This window comes from Myotis nattereri, assembly GCF_964212035.1.
Source record: "Myotis nattereri genome assembly, chromosome: X".
NCBI classification, from domain to species: Eukaryota; Metazoa; Chordata; class Mammalia; order Chiroptera; family Vespertilionidae; genus Myotis; species Myotis nattereri.
This window is the reverse complement of record NC_138078.1, coordinates 44177096-44200461: the sequence shown is the minus strand read 5'-3', so window position 1 is coordinate 44200461 and position 23366 is coordinate 44177096. Positions and strand designations below refer to the sequence as shown.

At 44.2% G+C, this 23366-nt stretch overlaps 1 protein-coding gene across 2 annotated transcripts in view; it reads left to right on the top strand.

Annotated features, from left to right (window-relative positions):
- Positions 1 to 8556: 8556 nt before the first annotated feature.
- UPRT (uracil phosphoribosyltransferase homolog) overlaps positions 8557 to 23366 on the top strand; it is a 78442-nt gene continuing 63632 nt past the window's right edge. Inside the window, exon 1 of one of the 2 annotated variants that reach the window (XM_081080820.1) lies at positions 8557 to 9122. In XM_081080820.1, coding sequence (XP_080936946.1) covers positions 8746 to 9122 — 377 coding nt within the window. In that variant the 5' untranslated portion in view covers positions 8557 to 8745. The remainder of the gene's footprint in view (positions 9123 to 23366) is intronic. The other variant, XM_081080821.1, reaches the window with a different exon arrangement.

The window sequence follows — 23366 nt, the reverse complement described above, 5'->3', positions numbered from 1 at the left end:
TACATACTATCTTTGAATTGTTTTGCACCAGGAGTCAGTGCAAAAAGTTAATAGGTAAGAAACCTATCAACCTTTTATAAAAAACACCGTGATTTATATTTATTTATTTTTGCAGCCTTGTGATGGAGAATCAAAAAAATAGAAAAGCAAGATTGAATGATAAAGGAAGTGGAAGTAGCAGTAGCTGACCCTTTCAAGACATATGGAAGGAGATGTGCGGGATTGTCACCAGAAACAACAGATCATTGTGCATACTGTGTAATGAAATGGTAGTAAGGAGAACATGGAATGTAAAGAGACACTTTGAAACTAATCATTGTTAGCTCTTGAAAAAAAGTATTTGATGAAAGGGAGGAATACATTTCTAGGCAGCTACACCTCTATAAAAGTCAATAAAATTCCATCATTAAATTTGTAAGATGCTCTAAAAATTTAACATCAGCAAGTTACTGTATTGCTCACTCCATAGCTCAGCATGGAAAAGCCCTCAGTGATGGAGAATTTATTAAGGAAACATTTCTGAGATGTGCACCAGCTCTATTTCACGATATGAAACATAAAGATGATATTATTAAAAGAATTTCTGAGTTACCACTCAGTAGAAATACTATCAAAGACAGAATAATAGATCTTAACAAAAACGTACATCAATTTAAAAAAGACTTAAATAGTTGTAAATATTTTTTGATTTCTCTTGATGAAACTACTGATGTCCCATCAAATGCTTGGTTGGCCCTTATTGCTATACTGTATATTCTGATGGTCTCACAAAGAGAAGAGTTGATAAAGTTAGAATCAGTGCCAATAAGTACATCAGGAAACGAAATATGTAAGGTTGTTATAAAAACATTCAGTGACCTAAACATTGATATCTCTAAAATTGTGTCAGTCACAACAGATGGGACACCAAATATGGTGGGGAAAAAACGTGGGATTCCTGAAATTGTTCATGGAAGCTATTAGACATCCACTTGTACCTTTTCATTGCATTATCCATCAGGAGGTGTTGTGTGCCAAATTGGGATTCTCAGAATTGAATGATTTTTAATGTCAGTTGTAACAAAAATTGTGAATTTTATAGCTTCTCGATCCCTTCACAAGTGAGAATTTTCTGCACTTTTACAGGAAGTTGACTCAACCTACAGTGGACTACTGATGTTCAATAATGTGAGATGGCTGAGTCGAGGTAAAGTACTTGAGCGATTTGTGGAGTGCTATGAAGAAATTACGGTAATTATTGAGAATAAGGATCTGGCAAACTTTCCTCAGATCAGTGATCATACGTGGGTCAGCAATTTGATGTTTTTTACAGATCTCTCTGTTCATATGAATGAACTGAACTTAAAATTACAAGGTTTTGGCAAAAGTATTGATGTTATGTTTGGATACATCAAATCTTTTGAAAATAAACTTAAAATTTTCAAGCGAGATATTGAAACTAAAACTTATAAGTATTTTCCTCGGATGAAAAAGTATTTCCAGCAGGCCACTACAACGAGTGTAATGGAGTCCATATTTATGTACCATAATATAGTAAACTCGTTATTTGAACAGTTTAGCGAAAGATTCGACCAATTTAGAAGCCTAGGACAGACCATTAAAATAATTAAGTATCCGGATGTAGTTTTTTACAGTACTTTGGAATTAAGGGATTTCCAATGGATGCAAATTGATGATTTAGAGATGCAACTTGCAGATTTTCAAGGTAGCATTTGGACCCATGTGTTTGTCGACTTAAGGTCGAAACTTGAAAATCTGGAAGGAAATCGTTTGAATAATGAAGAAGAGTGCAACTACAAACAAGAAATTTTGAGTGCTTGGAACAGAGTACCTGACACTTTTAGCGACATAAAAAATCTAACGGTGGCTTTGCTAACAATTTTTTCATCAACATATTTTTGTGAGACCTTTTTTTTGCATTAAATAATATTAAAATGAACAAAAGAAACCGACTAACAGATGAAATTAGTGGCGCTTGCTTGGCCTTGAAGTGCACCAAGTATGAACCTGCAATTGAAGAATTAGCAGATAAACTTGAGCACCAAAAAAGTCACTAATTTCTAGTTTTCATACCATTTGATTATCATTGTTTTTATTATTATTTTTTCCTAAATGTACATTGTTTTTCTGTTTTTGTTTATTTTATACATATTTTTGGTTGATTTTTCTTTGTTAAATGGCATTTAAATATATAAAATAAATATCAAAAATATAAATCCTTTTTTTACTATGGTTGCAAATATAAAAAAAAAATTATGAATATTTCTATATGTGACATGGCGCCAGAGTTAAGTTAGGGTTTTTCAAAATTTTGACACGCTGAGCTCAAAAGGTTCACCATCACCGTCCTATGTACTGGACTTAGCAATCAAAAGCAAGGATTTTAAAAGAAAATGACAAAAAAAGGAAAAAAGCCACAGGAAGTGCGCAGACTCGTGTCTTTTTGCCTGGCACTCCACAGCTGGTATACTGGTAAAACTTCAGGCTGCCTTTCTGGCCCAGCCCTGCTGTGGGTTAATTTCTATAGTCCCCTTCTGCCAGCAGCCCTGTGGACCCCCTTCCACACTCGAGGGCTACACTGACCCCAACAGCCAAGGATATTGTGGAGTGCAGTCTTCCTCTGTGACTCTATTCCCCACTGTGCACATTTTATGCGTGTTGTGTGTGTGTTTCTCCCTCCAGCCTGGATCCCAGATCTCACCTTTCCCTAGGTGATATCTGACCTTTCCATCCACAGATTGCCTCACCAGCTGTGTTTAATTCACCAATACCGGGTGGATGTACTTGATTCAGCTCTTCCTTCTATCTGCCTGTGAGAAGGTACAGGGCTCATCCGCATATTCACGCCTCTTTGTCTCCTGGACAGACTTTCTAGGCACCCGCAGTTGGAGAGGCTGGAGTCTTAGTGTTCCTGGGTTCGCAGCTGAGGCAGCTTGTCCCTGGGGGTTGTGGTTGTAGGGTCCGAGGTCTCCCCAGTTGAAGGTAAGGCTGGACCTCAGATCACTTCCACTCTGTCCTCTTCAAGATGGCATGGTCTCTGCAGCAGAGCTGGCCACTCCGGGAGAGATTTCAGCAGCATTAGAGGCATCCTGGCCAGGGAGCCCCATCCAGCAGTCCCCAACAATTCCTTGGAATATAGCTGTCCCTCAATCACAAATATAGACATATCCATGCCCTCTCCTTTCATTCTCTCACTCACACCCTATCTTGCAGCCTCCCATACCATTGGCAGCCATCTTGAATCTCTCAGTTGATATCCTTATGGGTGATTCCTTGTAGGTAACTTTCTGTCTCTCTCTGGCAGCCTTTAAAATTCTTTGTCATTGATTTTTCCAGTTTAATTATGATGTGTCTTGGTGTTGGTCTTTTGTGGTTCATCTTGTTTGGGATTCTAAGTGCTTCTTGGACTTTTGTGGTTTTTTTTCTTGCCAACATCAAGAAAGTTTTCTGTCATTATTTCTTCAAAATGGTTTTCTATTCCTTGCTCCGTTTCCTCTACTTCTGGTATCCCTATTATGCAGATGTTGTTTCATTTTGTGTTGTCCCAAAGCTCTCGCAGGCTGTCCTCCTGCTTTTTAAGTTTTTTTTTCCAGTTTCTCTTGTGTCTGTGTGGTTTTTCCTACCTTGTCTTCTAATTCACTGATGCAGTCCTCAGCTTCTTCTAGTCTACTGTTTAAGCCTTCCATTGTTTTCTTCATTGCAGATAGGTCATGCTTCACTTACTCTTGGTTCCTTTTCATGTTGGTGACATTCTCATTCAGCTCCTTATAATTCCCATTGAGTTTTGTGTACTTTTCATCCAGCTTTTTGAGCATCCTTATAACCATTATCTAAATTATTTCTCTGACATGTTTCTTGCCTCATTTCATTTAATTCCCTTTCTGGTGATTTTTCTTTTTCTTTCCTTTGGGGATTGTATTTTGTCTCCCCATTTTTTGCTGTACCATTTTAATTGTTTCTATGTCTTAGATCCAACTGCTATCCAGGTTCTTTCGGGGGTGGTGCTATGTAGTTGTTGATTTTGGGGACCCAGTGGTGCAGTCTCTCAGGTCTCCTGGGCTTGGTGATCTAGCTGAGCTTTCTACTTGAGCTATTTGGGTTCTTTTGATATAGTTGGGTCTTTAATGTTAGTTTCTTATTCATGGATGAAATCTCATCATGGATTGGCAATTTGACTCACCCCCGGCTTCATTGTGCAAGTTGATTTGGATATGATCATGAATCTGTATCTTTTGGGAAGGTTTGCCTGAGGTCTCACTGGTATGTGCTCACTGTGGGTTCCCAGAGTCCACAGCCTGGGAGAAGTAGTCTCTGGGCCTGAGGTTCAGGTACTGTGACTTTGGCCAGTGTTGTGTGACTCTTGCTGGAGTCATGTCACTCTGCAACTCATTACGAGGGTCCCGGAGCCCATGACAGTGGGGGTCAGGTGTCTCGTAGTCTATGGTTGAGGCAGTGGGACTCTGGCCAAAGTGATTTCCCTCTCTGAATCAACCAAAGAAGGGAGGAAACTGGTGGTAGCATGCACTTCCATGGGCCAGGAGGAATACAGAGCCTCTGTTGGCTCTTCAGCAGGGTGAGCAGTGTAAACTGTGACTGAGCCAGCTGAGACACCTGAGCAAGGGCACAGTGTAGGTGTTCTGCCTGGCTATCTGCTGTCAGGTGGCCTGTGCTCCAAAGACATGGAGCCACAGAGTCCTGATGCCCATTAGACTCCCAAAACTCACCTCCAGTTATCCTTGGTGTAAGGTAGGGGAGCACATTATCTGCAAACCAATAGCTGTTGCAGTAGAATTGTGTGAATCACCCACGTCGTGCGTGGTTCAGGATTTGGTTTCTGGTAGAGGGGTTGTGTGCAAATGACAGAGACGAGACAAGAAATAATAATTTGGAAATTGGGGGGCCAGGTGGGAGCCCAATGCAAGAGGAAGGACTCTGCTTGTTCTCAGGCCTTGCCACCCTTTTATTCAGTTTGAGATACACCTATAGCCCTTAGGCAGTAACAGACAGACTATCTTATCAGTAAGGATTTACATTACTATCTGGTCGGGAAGTTGCTTCAGCTACCATTGTCTCAACTAAACAGTTGGTGCATAGCTCTGACCTTTGCCAGGGCTCAAGGGTCACCAGCATTCCAGGCTCCTTGTCCACACCTCTCTGCTAGTGAAGACAATAGGCTGCTTCCCACAGAATTGCTGTTTCCCTCTGTCATTGATCCCCAGGTGGGGTATGTGGGGGGACCTTACAGAGTTTCAAGGTTGCCATTAAAGTGAGGGCAAAACAGACCCCCACCTCCAAGCAGTGTGGCTGTACTATGTGATGAAAGCCAAGAAAGTCAGCTCAGGGAGGTAACAGATGTAAAAATCTTGTGATTCAGCACCACCTACTGGAAAACGGTAGAAAGACCCCTTCAGAGAAAGCTGTTAGAGAAAGGTCAATACATAGATGCCTAGACAGAGGAGACCAGCAAATATCAGAAATAACCACAGTAACGAGGAAACACAGAAAGAAAACAAAAAATCTCTAGAAAGCAAGCTGGAATACATCAAAATTGTGATATAAATGAGAGAACTTACTGATTTTTTGAATATGTAGCTGTGTGTAAATAAGACTGAATTTAAAGTCAAAACACTGAGGTTACGGTCTTGTTTTTCTTTTTGGATGGGTGGCCTTGGACAATCACTTTAGCGAGAATAATTATGCAAATGTCATCTATAAAGTAGGATTGGTTATCCTCAAGCTTTTTTTGAGAATTAAATGAGAAAGTGTATAAAAGTTCTTTGTAAGTTATAAACCACTATATTTAAGGTGTTATGATTAATCCTTAGTGAATTTTGCTTTAATAGCATCTTAAATTCTTAATCTGACTAGATAGATTTGCTAATGATTATTGGTTAATATAGGGAAATGTATGCATGGGTATTTTCTGTAAGAGTAAAAATAGTTCCTTTGAATTTAATTCTGTGCTGGGTGAAAAGATGCGTAGACCTTCAAAAGTCAGTCACATTATAATTTCAGGCTGCAATTCCTATCATCCAATAAAATTTAAACTCTGTATAATTACAGCTAATAGTGTACTGACCTAAAGGGTCAGACAAACACTAGAGACAATTGGAGATAAAGGGATAAAAATAATATTAATACCAAAACATTAAACAAACATAAAACGGATCAATTCCCACCAAAGACCTAGGTATTCCTGTTATCTGTTATTTATATTTCTCAGAATCTCTGCATCTGTTGCTCATGCTCCTGTGTGGAACAGGACATTTTAAGAATTGGCTGTTTGCAAGGCAAATAGAATTTTAGAATTTCTAAACTGGAAGAATATTTAGGGGTCAAATTGTTAAAGCATCTCACATACTAGTAGATGGGGAAGGGATTTTTAAAATGCTGCTCGATAATTTTTTAGCAAAATTGTCAGGTTTCTGACTTTCAGCTTGTAGCTCTTTAAAAATGGAGCCTATAAGTCACTGTTCAACAAAGAGTACCATGTAAAAAAATCAATTGGCTGGATTAGTTGTTAAGAATAAAGATTCTTGGGTTCTATCTCAGATTTACCGAAACAGAATCTCAAAAGTAGTCCATGAGAACCTGCTTTTTAGCAAGCTTCACAATTGTAATACACACTGATGTTGAAAAGTACTGCTGTAGCCATTCTTACTTCAAGTATTTATACTGATTCCACACACTAAATGTGTCTTTTCAAGCATTTAAAAAACACCCAAGTGGTAGTGATGGTTAGACATCGGTAAAGAAAGAATTCATAGCCAACAACTTTAGTGCAAGAAGTTTATTTAGACTTTTAGAAAGAAAGTCATAGAGGCAGAAATGAGCCAGCTGGGTTGTAGCATGGATGCAGGAAACAAGTTACAGAGACAAAAGAAGGGCCCTTGGAGACAGATTCAGGGGCTTAGCCCTGGAAGAGTTGCTGCTGCCTACTACTCCTCTGGTTGCAAGTCTCCTGGCAACCTTTAAGGCTTAGGAGAAAGAAAGCAAAGCTACACACCTTAGAAAAGAATGGAGGGAGTCACAAGCATGCCCTAGAGAAAGAGAGTGTGTCCATTGGGTCCTTTCTCTTAAAGGGTTTTATCTGTTTAGTACAGGCAGGAATTTCAGGGGAGGTCCAAGCAGAGGGTCTCAATAGAATATTAATCAGCTTCCCATGTGTATACTTTCAGGATTGTGCTAAGGTAGGAGATCATTAGTTGTTGCAGCTGGACCATGTTGTTGCTTCTGGTTTTGCTGCTTTTCTGGACCTGGAGCTGAAACATAACTGAGGCCTAGATGTTATCTCTAGTTGGACCAAAATTCTGTCTCTGTTGTCAACCAGACCTGAGGCTTTTCAGAACCTTATTGTCCTGAGGGCTTAAGGCTTAAGGGAGTGGTCATGCAAGGGAGAAGGGGGCAGGTGAGTCAGGGTGCTGGATGAGGCCATTTTGAATCAGCTGTCTCAGTTTCCCCATTATCAAGGAATTTTCCTGGCTTCTTACTATCCTGCCCCAGTAGTGGATTTAAAATGCTATCAGAATCCCCATGGTAATTGTACAGTGTAGGGTCCAACCAATACAGATAAGGAAAACGCTAGCAGTCAAGCACACTTGGGAAGCTTAAACTGGTTGAACAGTCTAGTAGAGGGCAGGTTCTTGGGCAGTCTTCTAGGCATATTTTTACTTCCTCTTTTGGTTAAGTGGGGGCTAAAATATATTAATACTTTTCATACCACCTTCCAAGTTCTTCTGGCTGGGCTAATAACCAAGTGAACAGAGACAGATTGACAGGAGAAAATCAAAGTTTAATACATGCACATGGGGAATTCACATAGATAAATCCATAAAATTTTCAAAGACAGTGGGGCAACATTAGGTATATAAGACATTTTGAACAAATGAGAAAAGGGGAGGAACAGGACATTAGATTTCAGAAATGAAAATGGGGGATTTACAGGTAGCTGAGGAAGAGAAGAATACATATGGCAAAGCATCCTTGCTAGGTAACTCAGAAACATTGGGACACAGGGGGTATCTAGCTAACAGGTCCCTGCCTGAAGCTCTCTTGTTTATCATACTTAATTCAAATTAGGCTAAAGGGAACACCCTGAATTCTACTTCTTGAATCAGGTTCTCTGAATTTCTTGGGTAGGTTCTTTCTGAGTCTTATTTTTTTTAATAAACAGCTTAAACTCAATATCCCCCAAAGCAGCTTCAGGGTGGCAAAACTTTGGTCCTTTCCATCACATAGAGAAGCTAACTGAAGATGTAGTTATTGAAGTATAAGCTCTCTGCCAAGAAACAAAGTCTGAAAACATGGGCCTTGTGTGTGCCATCATTTTATCACCCTCCTAGTTTTTCCTAGCTCTAAAACTCACCCAAAGTTCTGCATGCAGAATCCCCAGGGGCTCCCAGAAGACCCTGCAACTAAGCATCCTTAGCCTCAACTGATCTGCCTGTCTAGATGTGGAAACTCACACCACTGGAGTGACTCAAGGGTTAACAAACAGTGTGCTGCTGCAGAGTGGCAGGGAGAGAAGCCAATAGAGTGTCTAGCAGTCTGTACATCTGGTGGGCGGGGCTGGGAAAGGGCGAGGCCAAAGGGAACCAGAGGAAGTCCTAGGGGTGAGAGGGCTAAGAGGCTATAAATTCCTAGGAGGCGGGGGCTATCAGGCGAGCACGTGAGCACGCACCCTTTCTCCCCGTTCTCCTTTATCCTTAGGGGGTGGTAGCTGCGGGGACAGCCCGGGGTCGGTGTATGGCCACGGAGTTACGGAGTCCGGACTCCATGCCCTGTCACAACCAACAAGTAAACTCTGCCTCTACCCCAAGCCCCGAGGCGCTGCGACCTGGCGACCCGACCCCAGATTATGTGGGGGGAAACAGCACCTCCAAGGCCAAACCGACTCTCCTCACCAGTCACGCCCATTGTAGTGTATTGGGGGAGGGGAGCCCTCAGGCCTGCATCAGCGCCAGCCTCAGCCAGGAGCACAACCATGGCAGTGGCAACTATGACGCATCGGCCTGCGACTCCTTCCTAAGGGACAGCCAACTCTCCTGGCAGATTGGGGCTCAGCTTAAGCTGCTACCCATGAATGAGCAGATCCGGGAGCTGCAGACCATCATCCGGGACAAGTGAGCCAAGAACTGAAGGGGAGAGGGAGTTGGAGGGTGTATCTGGAGGTGGACGGGAATTAGAAGTAAAAGGGCTCAGGGCTAATTTTCTGGGCCTGGGGAAACTGGCTTGTGGAGATCTGGGCAGGGCTTTTTCTTTGAAGGGCTCTGGTCACTCCTACCCTCTTTTTCCTAGTCCCAGTGTTTGACCTCGCTTTGTGTTTCCCGAGGAAGGAAACCTTGTAGGTAGCCTCCTGCTTTCTTTTTATCTCTTCTGAGCGATGAAGAATCCGTTCCAGGCAGGTAAACGCGCCTATGCTATTTGTCCGGTGCCTATCTACGTGGTAAATCTATAAAACTACCTAAGGTTATACTCTACCTGCAATCACCTCAGGCTCACAATAGAAATAAAGCCATTTCAAGGAAATTCTGTTGTGCTCAACAGGCCATCTGTCCCTTTGGGATTTGCTATTACAGATACCACTTTGTCTAAGGTCTTTTAGTCTTGGAGTTGAGGTTTACTTGGTCACGTGCAAGCTTGTCATCCAACTCATAAGTATTGTTTTATTGTAAACTGGAGCTCCAGTGGCGCAATCGGTTAGCGCGCGGTACTTATAAGGATGGTTTTATTGTAAACTTTTAGAATATCGACTGTTTCCTGTATAATTAATGGAGGAAAAGGGGCCTAAAGGAGCCTTTGGTGCTCTTCCTAATTTCACAAACTAAGGTAGCAAAAACTTCATGTTAAATGCTACTTTGAAATCTCAAAACTTAGGTTGTAGATGGGGTTTCTCAAGGGACATATGCACCATGATGGAACTATAGCTGGCTTCTATATTGGCAGAACTTTAAATGAGTATGTACTGCATGTCTAAAAATTAACTTTTTGGTGGATGCTTTGATCTTTTAAAATGACTACTGAGTCAGGACATCACTCCCTAAATCAAACTAGTAATCTTTTCTTAATACTATTGTAATAGGCTCCTAATTTGTTTCCCTGATCCAGTTTTTTTCTTTTCCACATGCATCCACACATTACGGAGCAATCAACCTTATTAATATCCCACTTTGATTAGGTAACTGCCCAACTCAGCAGTTCTCTTTGGCTTCTGATGGCCTACCATATAGGTAGGCTTCTACTCTCATCTGAAAGTCTTTCTACTCCTCTGCATGTTCAAATCCTATCTATTCTTCTAGGTCAAACCTAGAATTAAATGTCCACCTCTGCCAAGAAGCTTTCCTTTAATCATTCTTCCTCTGCTGATCTTTCCTGACCTTTTAAATGCAAAATTCACCTACTATTTTGTATATTGTTATTTGTGTATTGATCTTATCTCACCTTTTAGATTTTAAGCTCCTTGAGGACAAAAAAAAGTATCTTTTACATATTTAAATTCCAACAATGTCTTGTAAATAATACTCGATTACTAAAAGTTCTTTCTAAAGCTTTTAAAAATTGTAGTTATAAAACTATACTATTTGTTTTTAATGAATCCATATTGAAAACCTGTGGTCATGTGATTTAATAGGTGAAGTAATGATCTTAAAATGTAGGATGCATAGGCTTGGTAGTTGAGATGGGGTAAACTGAAATAAAATTAACTGTAAAACAAATAAAATAGGATGATGATTCTTGGTTCTATAGAACAAGAGTTGCTGGCCTTGAGTTTTGACTCCCTCTGCACCTGTAGATGGGCTCAGGGACTTTAGCAAACCTTCCAAAATTATCTGGGAAATATTACATGTATGTGCATTTTTAAAGGATTTTTTAAAAGTAGAATATTTATTGATATATAATTCACATACCATATCATACACTGTTTAAAGTGTACAATTCAGTGACTTAGAATATTCATGGCTGTGCAGCCATCACACAATCAATTTCATCACTCTGACAAGAAACCTCATACTCACGAGCATTCAATACCCATTTCTCCCCAACCCACCTGAATCCCTAGACTACTTTATGACTCTATTGATTTGCCTATTCTGGACATTTCATACAAGTGGAATCATACAACATGTGGTGTTTTGTGACTAGTTTTTTTTTTCCTGTTTAGCATAATGTTTTCAAGGTTTATTCATGTTGTGTCAGCACGCCATTCCTTTTTTGGCTGAATGATATTCCATGTTATGGATATATAACAATTTTTTAATCCATTCATCAAGTGATGGACATTTAGGTGGTTTCCACTCTGGTTATTATGAATAACACTGCTATGAACTTTTGCACATGTGCCTTTTTTATGGCAAAGGGTTCCTTAGATTTCATTAGATTTTTACATGAGAATGTAAGAGTAAAGCATTGCTGTAGAATTTGGAGAGGGCATGATATTCAGCATTCATATATGACACTATCAATACCTGATTTTACTGCATTACTTAGAAAAGCCTGGGTAGTATAGTAAACCTGGGTGTAAGGGAAACATTTTTTTTTTCTGAGTTTGGAAGGGGACATTAGTATCCATAGTGATCTTAGGCAAGATGTTTAGCATCTCTGTGCTTCAACTTTATCATTTGTAAAATGAGGATGTTGGCAGTGTTTTACGGAGTTCCTGGAAGGCTAAAAGAAGATATTTTACTGTCTGAATATTTGTTATAAAGAATGAAGAGCTGTGCACATTTAAGGCATTTCAAGACTTCACATTTGGATTTGTGCATGGTTCTGATTGCATCCATAAGTGCTGGTTTCTTGAGCTTCCAGGAGATAGTAAAAGAAATTAAATTGTACATACAATGCACATTGTTATTTTAAAAAAACACTGAGAGATTCTGGATAATTTTTATCATGCTATGATACAGTACGGAACGATGCACTATGATTTTTGATAATTGTTGCTTAGTTGCTTAGGCTGCAGACAGTGTTTTAGTTTTGTTTTCGTTAATGAAATCTGTTAACAGAGGCCTCTTTTGCTTATATCTTCAAAAATTGGCATCCCCCAACACTAGAAAGACCTGTTTCATCCCCTTTAGGGGTTTTTGTCATGTACCTGTGGTAAGAGGAACTATATTTATTTAGGTCTAGTTATTGAAGGCGCCGTCACTTAATCATATGCTGTCTTCCTTGAGGCTTTATACTCTTCTCTATTTTTATGTGACATCATATGATGTGGCTGTCTAATAATAGAAGACATTGTAGTACTTGTTATTCCTTTTATTGTGTTTTTTTTTTTTTAATCTTTAGTGCCTATCTGGTGAAGGGATTGCTTTCTGAATTGACTTTGCTATGGGGAAATAGGGTTGAACCAGGAGGAATGCATGTTGTTGTAACTATATAAAGCAGGCAAGATTGAGAAAATGGGACTGATTAAAAATGTGCAATATTTGAAAAATAGTATGTTGATTATATTGTGGCATTTCAAGGAAATGTTTTTTTCTCCCACTGAAAGTGCAGTAATCTAAAAACATCAATGGTCAGATAATTTGTTGTTGTACATGGGTCACACAAGAGAAATGACTCCTTCATTTCCAGTTTCTATTATTGCAGTAGATTAAACCATCCATACTTCCCCTGCTGCCACCTTTTTGTCCTAAACCCAGCAAAATCTTAGTGTGATGCACTTTTCCCTTATTGGTCATGACCTCATATTTAAGGCAATACAGTATATTTAAAAAATCAGCTTCCCTCCCTGTTTTATGTTGTTGTTGTTTTCTTTTGTCTCCTGGAACATTCAAGTAAAGCTATTTCATGAGCAGTCAAATATTTGAATATTTTCTATATACTTATTCAAAGGGAGGTTGCCATGGCCTCAGTTTGAAGCTTGGATGAAAATTGAACAGTCTTAGCAAGTTCAGTCTGTGAACTAGCACTAAAGAAAGAGTACATTCAGCCTTGTGACTTTATTTTAGTCACCTGGAGTGGAGAAAATTAACCTTAGGCTGGATGAACATCCTGTGCAGTTCTAATATGAGTGCATCCTAATGTGATTTGAGTAATCTGACTAGGTAATATAATATTTTTAACCAAAGCTGTGCATCTGAAGTGCTTGGGGAGTCTTTTTTTCTGTTTTTACTTCCCATTCTTAGTAGTCTTGGGTGGAACTTGAGCACCTGTAGCTTTACAGACAACTCTCGTGATTGTGCTGTGCTCAGGCTGGGCCACTGCCGTTTGCGTAGTGATTTGCCTGGCTTCAGATTCAAGATATAGGCTGAGCCAAGGATTCTACACACTAAACAGAACTAGCCAGAAAGCCTGGTCTGGCATCACCCTGAGACCAGAGAAATCTCAGAACTTTTCCCTTCAATTTGGACAAAACCAAAATGTCCACTACAGAAAAACCCCCCACAAAACTGTCACCTGCAAGTTGTTTAAAACATGGACATGTTTTTGGTTTCCCTGAGTATTTCATGTGAATTTTCCTACTGGCTTTTAAGCTAGGAGGGAGGAAGGTGCCTCTTTTAACTATACATACTTGTGTTATAATATTTATTGGGCATATCCTGGTAATGTCTCAGGGGCTAGTCTGGATCTCAAGGAGGCAGAAAGGTCTGGCCTGTCACAGTACCTGGCACATAGGGGTATTAATATTGCAATCATTATAAAAAATACATTTCTGAATGACTGAAACCTGGGTTCTAAGGAAAACTGATAGTTTCTCTATTTTTTACCTGATTTTGAATGTTTAGATTGAACTTTGCTTTGAGGTACAAGTAAATAATTAATGGCAGTATTTTATGAGCTTTTAAGGAAGGTACTAAAGAGCTGTAGCCTTGATGACTTGCACCTGACAGTTACTAGAAGCCATATTTTTCATTTTTTTAAAAGTCAGATTAGATTGGCTCCAAGTACTTCACTAGGGGTATCTAGAATAATAAAAGTGTAATATGCTAATTCGACTGGACAGCCAAACGACCTTCCAGATGTCATTCCAGACGTCCTTCCGGACAGAACCGCTGTGGCAGGGGCCAAGGCAGAGGCGGTTAGGGGTGATCAGGCAGGCAAGCGAGCAGTTAGGGGCGATCGGGCAGGCAGGTAGAGTGGTTAGGGGCGATCAGGCAGTTAGGCGAGCAGTTAGGGGAGATCAGGCAGGCAGGCAGAGGTGGTTAGGGGCAATCAGGCAGGCAGGCAGTTAGGGGCGATCAGGCAGACTCAGATGGGTTAGGGGTGATCAGGCAGGCAGGTGAGTGGTTAGGGGCAATCAGGCAGGCAGGCGAGTGGTTAGTGGTAATCGGGCAGGCAGGCAGAGTGGTTAGAGGTGATCAGGCAGGCAGGCAGAGTGGTTAGGGGTGATCAGGCAGGCAGGCAGAGGGGTTCGGACAATCAGGCAGGCAGGCAGGCGTGCGGTTAGGAGCCAGTGGTCTCTGATTGTAGGAGGGATGTTCAACTGCCGGTTTAGGCCTGATCCCTGCAGTCAGACATCCCCCGAGGGGTCCCAGACAGTGAGAGGGTGCAGACCAGGCTGAGGGGATCCCCCCCACAATGCACAAATGTCATGTACCGGGCCTCTAGTGTTTTTATGAGAGTGAAAGAAGGAGAACTAAAGTCATTTATAAATCATCTGCATACCATGACCAACCTTGGAACTATTCATTATTTTAGTGATCGCATAGTAACAAAGTAACTATGGAAATAGAGTTTATATGTTTAGAGCTTTCACTATAAATTAACTTTAAATGACACATTCCTTTGGTTTAAATCTGCTGAAAAAGCTTTTATATTCTACTTACATTTTACCTGTTGCTTAAAAAACTATAAAACACTCCTCTACTTAAAACTGCACTGTCTTTCATTAAACTTGGAATAAAATCCAAACTCCTTAAAAGAAAACACACAACCTAATGAATGGGAGTGGATATTAGCTAATGATACATCTGATAAGGGGTTAACCAAAATATATAAGGAACTCATGTATCTTAACACCAAAAACAATCTAATTTAAAAAGTGGGCAGAGGACCTGAATAGACATTTTTCCAGAGAGGACATATAGATGGCCAATAAACATATGAAATTATGCTCAACATCACTAATCATAAGAGAAATGCAAATTGAAATCACCGTGAGATATTAGCTCACACTTGTCAGAATGGCTATCATCAATAAACCAACAAACAACAAGTACTGATGAGGGTGTGGAGAAAGGGGAACCCTTGTGCACAATTGGTGGGAATGCAAATGGTGCAGACACTATGGAAAACAGTGTGGAGTTTTCTTCAAAAATTGAATTACCATATGACCCAGCAATCCCCCTTCTGGGTATTTATCTGAAGAAACACAAAATGCTAATTTGAAGAGATAAGTGCATCCCTCTCTATGTTCCTTACAGCATTATTTACAATAGCCAAGATATATATATATATATATACCTAAGTGTCTATCAATAGATGAATGGATAAAGAAGATGTGGTACATATCTATATCTATATCTATATCTATATATAATAAAATTAAAAAGTCAGTCATAAAAAAGAATGAAATCTTACCATTTCCATCAACATGGATGGCCACAGAGTGTATTACGCCAAGTGACATAGGTCAGAAAGAGAAAAGACAAATACCATATGATTTTATTTATATGTGGTATCTAAAAAACAAAATAAATGAACAAACAAAACAGAAACAAACTCATAGATGGAGAAAATAAATTGAAGGTTGCCAGATGAGAGGAGGGTATGGAGGATGGTTGTAAAAGGTGAAGGGATTAAGAAGTGCAAATAAGCAGTTATAAAAATAATTGTGGGGTGTAATGTTCAGAATAGAAAATCTACACTAATAATAAGAAACCAAGATGGCGGCATAGGTAAACACCGGAAATTGCTGCCTCCCACAACAAATTCAAAAATACAACTAAAAGACAAAATGGACATCATCCAGAACTACAGGAAGGCTGGCTGAGTGGAAATTCTGCAACTAGAAGGAAAGAGAAAAGCACACTGAGACTCAGAGGAGCTGTGGAGGTGGAGTGCAGAGGTACGTAGGCACACGCGGCAAGGGCTGGTGACTGAGGACGCGGCTGTCTTTTTGAATCGGGAGGGAGTCACAAGCCCCTGACTGCTCTGAACTCCAGTTCTGGGAAGTCTCTGGGGACCCGGACTCGTGCAGGGAGAGACTGGATGGTCTGGCAGTGGGCAGAACTCGGAACTGGAGGACTGCTTTCTCTTGGAGGTGCTTTCAGTGATTACCGGGACACTGAGATGCGGGGCCCCTTAGGGCAGGGCTAAGGATCAGACATAGCTGCTTGCTCCGCCCTGTTGATCCCCTGAGACCCTGCCCCACCCAAGCTGCAGCAGATGCTTTTGCATATGAATGGGCTGACCCTTTGCAATCTAAAATTACCTGACAAACTGCAGGTGGGCCAGACAGACCCAGAATTTCCAAGAGAGGGCCCAAGGCCCCACAGCAGCTTGCATTACTTCACAGCTGGGCCTCATTTGGGCACCTCCAAACCCCAAACAAGAAAGGGGAATCTGCAGATTTCTTCGTAGCTCCTGCTAGGTAGCCTCAGGCAGAGGCTAAATTAGCACCTCCTTAGATCCAAGAGCCAGTGTACCCAGTGGTCATAGTGGGATCATCCAGATTACAACTCCTCAGATCCATAAGGGACACACTCAGGGGGCAGACTCAGTGAGCACCAAAGCCCCACTGAAGCAAGTCTTGCCTCATAAGGGTGTCTTCAGCACAGAAGTTCTCCCACTGTAGACACAGCTGATTCTCACAGCCAATTGGCCTGGAGGTCAATTCCTCCCAGTGATACCTACAACAATCAAGGCTTAACTACAACAAGACTGTGCACAAAGCTCACAAAGGGGTGCACCAAGAGTGTCCACCTCAGGTAATTGGGGAGGCTGACCCACTGGGCCCTATAGGACACACAAAGCCACTCTACCAACACAGGGAAGTATAAAAAATGTCGAGACAAAGAAACAGGACACAAATGACAGAAATGGAGGAATTCAAACTACTGGATATAGAGTTCAAAACCACACTTTTAAGGTTTTTCAATAATTTTCTAGAAACCGCCGATAAACTTAATGAGACCCTCAAGAACTCTAGTGAGACCCTCAAGGTTGTGATAAAGGACCAACTAGAAATTAAGCATACACTGACTGAAATAAAGGATATTGTACAGACTCCCAACAGCAGACTAGAGGATCGCAAGAATCAAATCAAAGATTTGAAATACGAATAAGCAAAAAACACCCAACCAGAAAAGAAAAATGAAAAAAGAGTCCAAAAATACTAAGATAGTGGAAGGAGCCTCTGGGACAGCTTCAAGCGCACCAACATCTGAATTATAGGGGTGCCAGAAGATGAGAGAGAGCAAGATATTGAAAACCTATTTGAAGAAATAATGACAGAAAACTTCCCCTACCTGGTGAAGGAAATAGACTTACAAGTCCAGGAAGCACAGAGAACCCCAAACAAAAGGAATCCAAAGAGGACCACACCAAGACACATCATAATTAAAATGCCAAGAGCAAAAGACAAAGCGAGAATCTTAAAAGCAGCAAGAGAAAGACAGTCAGTTACCTACAAGGGAGTACCCATCCGACTGTCAGCTGATTTCTCATCAGAAACTTTGCAGGCCAGAAGGGAGTGGCAAGAAATATTCAAAGTGATGAATGCCAAGAACCTACAACCAAGATTACTTTATCCAGCAAAGCTGTCATTCAGAATTGAAGGTCAGATAAAGAGCTTCACAGATAAGAAAAAGCTAAAGAAGTTCATCACCACCAAACCAGTATTATATGAAATGCTGAAAGGTATCCTTTAAGAAGAGTAAGAAGAAGACAAAGGTAAAGATACAAATTATGAACAACAAATACACATCTGTCAACAAGTGAATCTAAAAATCAAGTGAATAAATAATCTGATGAACAGAATAAACTGGTGATTATAATAGAATCAGGGGCATAGGAAGGGAGTGGACTGACTATTCTTGGGGGGGGGGAAATGGTGTGGGGGATGCGGGAAGAGACTGGACAATAATCATGCACCTATGGATGAGGACAGTGGGGGGGAGTGGTGAGGGTGGAGGGTGGGGTGTGAACCAGTTGGAGGGGAGCTATGGGGGGAAAAAAGAGGAACAACTGTAATAATCTGAACCATAAAGATTTAATTTAAAACAAACAAATAAATAAAAAGGAAAATCTACACTAATAAAAGAGAAACATGCAAATTGGTGTCACTCTGCTATACCCACAAGCCACGCCCACCAGCCAATCAGGAGTGAGTATGCAAATTAAGCCAACCAAGATGGTGGTGGCCACGGAGCTGAAGTGAGCAGGAAGTTGGGTTGCCCCTGGTGATGGAGGAAGCCAAGCTTACCGCTGCCCTGGCCAGCCCTAGCCTCCACTCAAGTCTACAAAGTTTCAATTATAGAAGATAAATAAATCCCAGATACCTGCTTCCCTCTGCTCAAGGAAGCGCTGATAAAAAAAAAAAAAAGAAAACAAGGAGGGGCTGGGAGCTTGGGTCGCCGGGGGGCCGTGGCCAGCCTGCAAAGAGCCATCAGCCCCTCACCCAAGCTGGCCAGGCACCCCATCAGGGACCCCTGCTCTGAAGGGGGTGTGGCCAGCCTGAAAACAGCCCTCAGCCCCTCACCCAGTCTGTCCACAACCTCATGGGGTGAGGGTCCCCACTGGGGGGCTTGGCCAGCCTTCAAACAGCCATCAACCCCTCACCCAGGCTGGCCAGTTACCCCAGTGGGGACCCCCCACCCTGAAGGGGCTGTGGCCAGCCTGCAAACAGCCATCAGCCCCTTACACAGGCTGGCCACACACCCCCAGTGGGGACCCTCACCCCATGGGCGTGTGATTCGCCTGCAAACTACCACAGGCCCCTCACCTAGGCTGCCCCATGCCCAAAGGGAACCCCACCCTGATCCGTGACACCCTTCAGGGCAAGCCAGCCGGCCCCCACCTATGCACCAGGCCTCCATCTATACTAAGAAAAGGCTAATATGCTAAATAGACTGGGAGACCTTCCAGGAGACCTTCCGGATATTCTTCTGGACAAAGCCATTGTGGCGGGGCCGAGGTAGAGGCGGTTAGAGGCCAAGAGGTAAGGGCAGTTGTGGGTGATCAGGCTGGTGGGGGGCAGGGCCATTGGGGATAAGCAGACCAGCAGGGGGGCTAGTTGGGGGCAAGCAGGCCGTCAGTGGGGGTCAGTTGGAGGTGATCAGGACAGTGGGGGGGGCAGTTTGGAGTGAGCAGGCCAGCAGGGTGGTGGCTGGGGCCGAGCAGGCCAGCAGTGGGGGACAGTTGGGGTGAGCAGTTTGGCAGGGGAGGCAGTTAGGGGCAAGCTCACTGGCACAGGGGGCAGTTGGAGGTGATCAGACTGGTGGGGGGGGCACTTGGGGACAAGCAAGCTGGTGGCGGGGGGCAGTTGGGGGCAAGCAGGCCAGCAGTGGGGGTCAGTTGGAGGTGATCAGGACAGCGAGGGGGGCAGGTTGGAGTGAGCAGGCCAGCAGGGGGGGCAGTTGGGGGCAAGGACACTGGCACGGGGGTCGGTTGGGGGTGATCAGGCTGGCGGAGGGGCATTTGGGGACAAGCAGGCCGGTGGCGGGGGGCAGTTGGGGGCGAGCAGGCCAGCAGGCAGAATGGTTAGGAGCAAGCAGACAGGCAGGCAGGCAGGCAGGCAGGTAGGCAGGTGAGCAGTTAGGAGCCAGCAGTTCCGGATTGTGAGAGGGATGTCCGACTGCTGGTTTAGGCTCAATCCCTGTAAACCGGCAGTAGGACATCCTTCGAGGGGTCCCAGATTGGAGAGGGTGCAGGCCAGGCTGAGGAACACCCCTCCCCCGTGCACAAATTTCATTCACTGGGCCACTAGTCTACATTAATAAAAGAGAAACATGGTAATTGGCGTACGACCGCTACCCTTCCCATTGGCTAATCAGCGAGATATGCAAATTAACTGGCAGCCAAGATGGCAGCCGGCAGCCAGGCAGCTGATGCGAACAGGGAGGCTTGCTTGCCCCAGCATGAGGAAGCCAAGGTTCCCCGTCTGCAGCTGGGGGGCTCTGAGCTCCTGAAGCAACAACTCCAAAAGATACAATGTTTCAATTATAGAAGCTAAAAGATGGCGGTTAATTTGCATACTCAGGCTCCAAGCTGAGCGAAGCCAAACAGCCCTGAAGTGGCAGGGCAGAGAGGCCTCAGGGCCCCAGGAACAGTGGAGCAGACAGGCCTCCTGGCCCGGGATCAGCAGAGCCGCGAGGCCTCAGGACCCCGGGATCAGCGGAACCAAGAGGCCTCCGGACCCCGGGATCAGCGGAGCCACGAGGCCTCAGGACCCCGGGATCAGCAGAGCCGAGAGGCGTCCCGGCCCCAGGATCAGCGGAGCCGAGAGGCCTCAGGACCCCGGGATCAGGGGAGCCGAGAGGCCTCCCGGCCCGGGATCAGCTGAGCCGTGAGGCCTCAGGACCCCGGGATCAGCGGAGCCGAGAGGCGTCCCGGCCCCGGTTATCAGCGGAGCCGAGAGGCCTCCCGGCCCGGGATCAGCTGAGCCGCGAGGCCTCAGGACCCCGGGATCAGCGGAGCCGAGAGGCCTCCTGGCCCCGGTTATCAGCGGAGCCGAGAGACCTCCCGGCCCCAGGATCAGTGGAGCCGAGAGGCCTCCCGGCCCCCGGAGCAGCAGAGCCGAGAGGCCTCCCGGCCTCCGGAGCAGCAGAGCCGAGAGGCCTCCCGGCCCCCGGAGCAGCGGAGCCGAGAGGCCTCCCGGCCCGGGATCAGCTGAGCCGTGAGGCCTCAGGACCCCGGGATCAGCGGAGCCGAGAGGCCTCCCTGTCCAGGTTATCAGCGGAGCTGAGAGGCCTCCCGGCCCCTGGGATCAGCGGAGCCGAGAGGCCTCCCGGCCCGGGATCAGCTGAGCCGCGAGGCCTCAGGACCCCGGGATCAGCGGAGCCGAGAGGCCTCCCGGCCCCGGTTATCAGCGGAGCCGAGAGACCTCCCGGCCCCAGGATCAGCGGAGCCGAGAGGCCTCAGGACCCCGGGATCAGGGGAGCCGAGAGGCCTCCCGGCCCCGGTTATCAGTGGAGCCGAGAGGCCTCCCGGCCCCCGGAGCAGCAGAGCCGAGAGGCCTCCCGGCCTCCGGAGCAGCAGAGCCGAGAGGCCTCCCGGACCCCGGAGCAGCGGAGCCGAGAGGCCTCCCGGCCCGGGATCAGCAGAGCCGCGAGGCCTCAGGACCCCGGGATCAGCGGAGCCGAGAGGCCTCCCAGCCCGGGATCATTGGAGCGAGAGGGGTCCTGGCCCCGGGATCAGCGTGACAGGGGGCAGCGACCAAACCCCTGATCGCCCTGCAGCTCTGTGCATGACAGGGGGTGGCGCTCCAACTCCCCAATCGGCCCTGCTCTGAGCCTGACCAGGGACTGCACCTAGGGATTGGGCCTGCCTTCTGCCACTCGGGAGCAGGCCTAAGCCAGCAGGTCGTTATCTCCCGAGAGGTCCCAGACTGCGAGAGGGCACAGGCCGGGCTGAGGGGACCCCCCTCCACCCCCCCCCCCAGTGCACAAATTTTTGTGCACCGGGCCTCTAGTATAGTCAATGATATTGTAATAACTCAAGATAGTCTCTTCAATAAATGGTGTTTGGAAAATTGGACAGATGCATTCAAAAAAATGAAACTAGCCCACCTACTTACACCATACACAAAAATAAACTCAAAATGGATAAAGGACTTAAATATAAGATGGGAAGCCATTAAAATCTTAGAAGAATCCATGGGCAGCAAAATATCAGACATATATCGTAGCAATATCTTTACTGATACAGTTCCTAGGGCAATGGAGACTAAGGAGAAAATTAAGAAATGGGACTACATCAAAACAAAAAGCTTCTGCACAGCAAAACAAACCATCAACAAAACAACAAGAAAGCCCACTGCATGGGAGAACATATTTGCCAATGTTAACTTTGATAAAGGTTTGATCTCCAAAATTTATAGGCAACTCATACAACTTAACTAAAAGAAGATAAACAATCCAATAAAAAAAATGGGCAAAGGACATAAATAGACCCTTTATGAAAGAGGACATACAGAAGGCCAAGAGACATATGAAAACACACTCAAAGTCACTAATCATCCGAGAGATGCAAATCAAAATGACAATGAGGTACCATCTCACACATGTCAGAATGGCTATCATCAACAAACCAACAAACAACAAGTGCTGGAGAGGATGTGGAGAAAAAGGAACCCTTGTGCACTGCTGGTGGGAATGCAGACTGGTGCAGCCACTGTGGAAAACAGTATGGAGTTTTCTCAAAATATTAAAAATGGAACTCCCATTTGACACAGTAATCCACTTCTAGGAATACTAGTACTAGTATATCCCAAGAAATCAGAAACACCAATGAGAAAGGATATATGCACCCCTATGTTCATAAGAGCACCACTTACAATTGCTAAGATTTAGATGTTTCTAAATCTTAAGTGCCCATAAACAGATGAGTGGATTAAAAAGTTGTAGTACATCTACACAATGGAATACTACGCTGCTGTAAAAAAGAAGGAACTCTTACCATTTGCAACAGCATGGATGGACCTGGAGAGCATTATGCCAAGCAAAATAAACCAGTCAGAGAAAGATAAATATTATATGATCTCACTCATTTGTGGAATACAATGAACAACATAAATTGATGAACTAAAATAGATTCAGAGACATAGAAGCATTGAACAGACCATCCAACCTCAGAGGGAAGGGGGGCAGGGTGAGAGATCAATCAAAGGACTTGTATGAATGCATATAAGTATAACTCATGGACACATTATGGGGGTAAGGGCATGTGCTGGGGGGTGGGAACAACCAGGGAGAGGTGAATGGGGAAAAAGGAAACATATGTACTACTTTAAATAGTAAAGAATTAAATAATAACCAAATGTAATCCTATATAATAAAGAGGTAATATGCAAATTAACCCTCACGCCCTCTCAAGATGGCTGCCTATGACCAGGCCAGCAGCAGGGTTAGTGAGGGACGACCAAATGACTGAACAAGCAGACTGCGTGAGGCGACCAGGCCAGCAGGGGGGTTGCAGTTTGGGGCAACTAGGCAGGCGGGGGGGGGCAGTTGGGGATGATTAGGCTGTCAGGGGGGCCAGTTAGGGGTGACGAGGCCAGCAGATGGTGGCTATTGTGGGCGACTAGGCCAGTGAGGGGGCAGTTGGGGGTGACCAGGCTGTCGGGGGGGGGGCAGTTAGGGGTGACCAGCTGCCAGGGGACAGTTAGGAGCAACCAGACTGGTTGGGGGGCAGTTAAGAGCTATCAGGCTGGCATGCAGAGGCAGTGAGGGGCAATCAGGCCAGCAGGGGAGGGTAGTTAGGGG